Here is a 5,372-nt window from a genome sequence, read left to right as displayed (position 1 = left end):
CGGGCGCCGCCCGAGCCGGTGGGGGGGAGAAGGGGGGAGCAGACGCGTTTTGGGGGCAGAAAAGGAACTTGCTGAAGGCAGTGACAGGACCGACTTGCTCTCACTTTCGCTTTGCCCGCTCTGGGCTCTCCTGAGGTGGCAGCCTGGCAGGGGCCTGGCACTGCCTTTGCGCGCCGGCTTTGCCTGCTCTGCAGACAGTTTTCTCGGGATCTTCTTTCATGGGAATTATACTTTACTTCCTAAAAAACCTAAACCCCTAAAGCGAGKTTTTTTTCCCCCCATTATAGCTTTTACATACTGTAAATGCTTCAAAAGTCTTGAACTTCGTGTTAATGTACACAGGCAGTATTTTAGTGGATGATATAGGAGCTGCATCATCTGTAGCAAGCTATTTAAKTAATCCTTGTAATTAAGCAGGTCCAACTCATTAATCTCATGCACTCACAAAATTATTCATTTACAGTCAGAGCACATGAACATAAATGCATGTCACCCCCCTCAGTATTTGCATGCTGTGTTTTTTTTCAGTTTTTCATGTAAGTTCTTCCTTTGGCCTTGTCCTTCCGGGTGATGATTGCATACTGAATTCTCTGGATGCACGTAGGCTTGGAATGGCAATGAATGACAAGGCAAGGTAGTCAGCCTGGGTGAGATAGCAAAATGAGGCAATCAAAGCTCCAGTTGCAGGATCAAACCCATTATTTATCATGCTGTGACACTTAGTTGTTTTGCTAGTGTATTGCCATCAAGAGATTTCTYCTTTTGTTTATATTCATCTCTTTGAGGAAAGTTTGGTGTGAATTTTGGTAGCGGGAGTGATGACATAGGAGTTGGTACTACATGCTACCTGTCTGTAAAGTTTCCCTAATGTGGAAAGATTAAGCTTATTTCCCTATTATGATTTACAGATTCAGGAAGAATCAGAAATGTGGAAAATACGGGAGTGGGAGAAGCAAACAGAAGAGACTTACTGGAGAAAGCAAAGCAGAATGCTGTCTGACACYTCCAGGTGGGTTTTAGTTGTGTGGAGGAAATAACTGCCTTGACTTAACAGTATTTATAATACTAAATAATATTTTAAAAATATTTTAAGAACATTATGTGATGACCGTATAATATAAGGAGACCATGGTGGCAGTAGAGATCCATGCTTCCTTCTTAGTGAATCCCCAGAAAGAGGTCAAAACCCCTGCTTAAGTCTGACCTTTTATCTATTCATCTAGATGTACAGTCTTTAAAATACAGGATTAAGTAGGCCAGGCTCTCTGAAGCAGTTGGGGTAGGAAGTGCTTAAGTAGCATGTCAGGATGTTGTAAGGAGAGTCTAAATGTACTGGCATTTAAAAGGAGATGTAGGTCTAGCAGCGAACAAAATTGTTCTAGTATGGGGTCCTGCAATACCCCCGGTATTGACTGCTGCTCGAGGGGTATCTCTTAAACCATTCTGGTTTGGGGGGGGGGGGTTGTTTTGTTTTGTTTTGTTTTTTGTTTTGTTACGCTGGATTTTTACTGGTGTGAAGACTTTTCAGAAGTGCGTATGTTAGAGGAAGTGGTTTTAGTTTCTCGGGAGAGAACACCTTTCGCACCTGTGCTGAGTCCACTGGGGTTGCTTGGCTCAGGAAATGTGGCATTTCAAGCGAGAAACAGTATTCTGGAGGAAGAGAACTACATTTTTGGAGGTAGGCAAAGTAAAGAGGGAGCTCTTCCAAGTGCTGTGAGCATCGCTGTTTGCAAAGAATTTTGCTGTGCATAGAGAGCAGTGGTAAATGTGAAAACCAGTGTTAGCCACTGAATTGGCTTTGTACGAGCTCTTAATGATGACTGTCTGTGGAAATGATATTCAGTCTTCTTGCATAGATGGACATCCCAGACTTGCTGGATTTTTGCTCCCCTCGCTGGACTAACCCCTTGCTCAGAAAGTTTCTCCACCAGAACTGACTGCTGAAGGACAACTGTTCTCTCTCTGCAGCAGTCGGATGCGCAGCGACGGCTTTGATGAGGAGAGCCACAGGGCCGACTGGAAAGCAAAGAACTCGCAATTTCTTGACCCCTTCGAAGATGATCTCCTTAGGGCCCGGTCCTGGAATAAAAAGCTCTATGAATGTGAAGCCAACATGCCAGACAGGTCTGTGGGGGAATCAATACTCTGAGATTATAACCAGAACACCTTTCTGAAGTCCTGTCCCCAAAAGTTGCTACATTTCTCTTTCCAATATGTACTCCTATAAAATAGTGGTTAATCTCATTTTGAGGCTGAATAAGTAAGATGCACGAACTTGTGCAGTGTCACAAAATGCCTAGATTTGAGTTCATCCATAGAGTTCTGAAGTCACATTAAGCTTAGTGTTTATTACTTTGCGCAAGGAATTGAAAAAAAAATCTTGAGAAATGTAGATTAGTGCTCTCGGGTATTTTGAAGAAATGTGAGTTGTGCCATTTCCCTAATCTGAAATGGGAAGGAGACTGAGAACATCACGTGTGTTAATATAGTACCATCCAAATTGGTTGCTTTTCCTTCCTTTTTTGTTGAGAAYGTTCTCATGTCCTTTCTTCTTTGCTGTCTAAACTCATGCTCATTTTGTGGCTCTGACTTTTCAGAACTTTATTTATTTATTTTTATTTTTCTTAAAAGCCTTGTCTGTTTCTAACAGATGTTTCTGCTTCCTTACAGATGGGGTCACAGTGGCTATAAAGAGTTATACCCTGAAGAATTTGATACAGATAGGTAAGGCAAACAGGCTCACTAAGGTATTCAGAATCTTATTTCTGTCAGGTTGTGCAGGGAATTTTACAAATTGAGTTTTCAGTGTTGACTGTAGRTCAACCTTTACTGTCAAAGCAGAACTGTTCAGTTAGAGATGTCCTTGAAAAATTCTAGTCCATTAATGCGGATTTTTTTTCAATTCAGAACAAATGTAATTTCATAAGGATGCTGGCATTATCTTCTAAGGCAGAAAATACTGAGTTAAGGTTTAAGTTGTCTTCTTCTGTGACACTCCCTGCTCTGTGTCAGGTTGTCCCTCGTCTGAGTCTCAGAAGGGGAATCTTATATTTATCAGACATTCAGCTGTAACTTAAGTTAATAAAATGTTATGAATCTGAGAGATCTGCCTGAGTAATAGACCGGATCCAAATCAGCTCAGTATACAGCCTCTCAAATATTAGCTCCAGGTTTCCCTTTTGTGTTACAGTGTACCTGGATTATCCGCGTTGCTCCTTATTTGGAGAATATGAACCCTCCCTTCAAAATGGAGACTTGATTGTGAAATAAAATCTTAGACAGCATTAATTGTTTCTAAACTATATGTAGCAGAATCATCAAGTACACTATTCATCTGGAATTTCTAATTCACAGATTTGAAATAACCTGCTATCAATGAGTTTTTCATACGCAGTTGTTTTGAATACATGTACTCCTTGGTTTTGGCTAAAATATCTTTAAAATGACTATTAGGAAGGTGTGGACCCAAACTGTTAAAAAAAACACTTGAACCAAAAAAAGCAGCTACCTTATCTGTYGTAGCATCCATCTCCCTGCGCAAGCCTAATGAATCAATGGGCTTGTTTAAAACTTTGAGACAGAAAAGGCTCAACTGTTGCAGGCCTGCCTGTCTACTTCCTTCTGGTCATACTTGCTCTTCTTACAGTGACCAGCAAGAAGGAGATGAACAAAATGCCGTCAATGGGAAGAAGAAGTCTCATCTGGGAAAGCAACCTGCCCGTGAGTCGCACAAACGGAAAAAAACAAAGAAATCGCACAAGAAGAAACAAAAAAAACGATCACACAAAAAGCGAAAGAAAAAGAAAAAGGAGCAGGCGAGAACATCATCAGACTCTTCCCAGGAGAGTGAGTGCTCAGAAGAGACTTCAAGCACCCGGAAGGGGAAACACAAGCGCAAGAAAAAGACCAGGAAAGTGCCTGCCAGGAAACCTGCCTCCTCTTCTGGGCAGGAAAGTGACTTTTCCCATGCAAGCAGCTCAACCACCAGCAGCTCTGAGGACAGTGAATCTGAGGAGAAAAAAGAGAAATGCCCCCCCAAAAAGAGAAAGAAACGTCACAATTCTGTGTCAGAGAGGAACAGTGAAGTACCAGAGAAGAGGAGCAAGAGGAAGAACTGGAAAGTGGCAGCTGATGAGAAATCAGAGGATAGCTCAGATGAGGATTGATGAGGAAATACTGAGTCTAGGCTGTGGCTCAGACAACAAGGTAGAGGACAGAGGCAGGTGTTTTTCTTTCAGCACTGCCACACGGTACAACTTGTGTTCAACACTGTGGTTTATACATCCTGCCAGCCCGCAGGGGAGAAACTGAGCTCTGGCCGCCTGCAGGAGGTGCCCCCTTGCTTTTCACAGACTTGGCGCTGGAGAAGCTGGGGAGCAGTTACCCGTCCCGCAGGTTGGTCCTGCCTACTCCAGGTTCTCTTTCGGTCGCCAGGTTGACCTTTGATGCGCAGAAATGTCATAGGCTGTCTACAGGGGAAAACGGGCGTGTTTGCACCATTTTTATTTTTTTAATTAAGTTTTAACAGATTCTTTTTTCATTACCCAAGTAATGACCAACACATGCAATAAAAGAGCGGAGAGATGAAAGTCCAGTATGAAAGTCCGTCAGCTAAGCTGATAACAAAGGAAATGCTGTTGGGTTTAAGCACGTGGTGACTTTGTCTTCCCTCCCTGCAGCAGAAGCAGACCTGTGTGCTGCGTGCAGAGTTAGCTGGAGGCAGAAGGGAGCGTAGGGGAATGCTCTCGTTCCAGTGAAGGTGCAGATACGCCTTTTGTAATGAAAAGAGAAGAGACGTGTGTGTGTGTGTGTGTGTGTTGGAGACCTCTCTGCATCCCCAGCACTGGCGGGCTGCTGTGCCTGGCTTTCCTTCTTGCCCTGTAGGGGAACGGGGAGCCCGTTTGTGCTGGCAGAGAAGCCTCCACGGGTTTTGTGTTCTGTCTCTGGCCTGCCCACTGCGTTAGTGGGAAAGCTGGTGCGGGGCAGTTCCCCTGCCGTGGAAGCGCCCGGCCTTCCTTTAAGAGAGAATAATAAATAAAYGCGGAGACGCTTGATGCTGTTGTCGTTGTTCGGGGCCCAGGGACAGAGCCCAGGCCCGAGGCGCCCAGGCGGCGCCCCCTGCGCCCCGCGTTCGCGTCGCGGGTGCGAGCAGGCGTCGCGGGGGGCAGGTAACGGCGGCGGCCGCGCTCCCCGTTTCGGGGGTTCAACCGCGCCGCCGCCGCTGCTGCTGCTGCCGCCGCTCTCCCCGGCCGCCTCCTAGCGGGCGCGGGCGCGGGCGCCGCCGGAAGCGGAAGGGCGTTGGCGGCTTCCGCTTCCGGCGCGCTGCCCTTGGGTTGGCGGGGACGATGGCGGCACTGGGGCTGCTGCGGGCG

General features: G+C 45.7%; 2 protein-coding genes across 4 annotated transcripts in view; one reads left to right on the top strand and one right to left on the bottom strand.

Annotated features, from left to right (window-relative positions):
• PIH1D2 (PIH1 domain containing 2) overlaps positions 1-457 on the bottom strand; it is a 4,926-nt gene extending 4,469 nt beyond the window's left edge. The window contains exon 1 of the mRNA XM_026068682.1: positions 446-457. Coding sequence (XP_025924467.1) covers positions 446-457 — 12 coding nt within the window. The remainder of the gene's footprint in view (positions 1-445) is intronic.
• Positions 458-908: 451 nt separating this feature from the next.
• NKAPD1 (NKAP domain containing 1) lies at positions 909-5,054 on the top strand. 3 transcript variants are annotated; one of them, XM_026068634.1, is made up of 4 exons: positions 909-1,009; positions 1,969-2,124; positions 2,671-2,724; positions 3,647-5,054. In XM_026068634.1, exons 1-4 carry the CDS (start codon positions 927-929, stop codon positions 4,164-4,166), a joined length of 813 nt encoding a protein of 270 aa, XP_025924419.1. In that variant the 5' UTR covers positions 909-926; the 3' UTR covers positions 4,167-5,054. The 3 variants fall into 3 exon arrangements, with proteins under 3 accessions (XP_025924419.1, XP_025924420.1, XP_025924421.1); XM_026068635.1 differs by having other exon boundaries at positions 924-1,009; positions 1,857-2,124; XM_026068636.1 differs by having other exon boundaries at positions 937-1,009; positions 1,844-2,124.
• The last annotated feature ends 318 nt before the right edge of the window (positions 5,055-5,372 follow it).

Source organism: Apteryx rowi, unplaced genomic scaffold, assembly GCF_003343035.1.
Source record: "Apteryx rowi isolate R43461 unplaced genomic scaffold, aptRow1 scaffold_278, whole genome shotgun sequence".
In the NCBI taxonomy this organism is placed as follows: Eukaryota; Metazoa; Chordata; class Aves; order Apterygiformes; family Apterygidae; genus Apteryx; species Apteryx rowi.
This window is presented reverse-complemented; position numbering and strand designations above follow the sequence as displayed.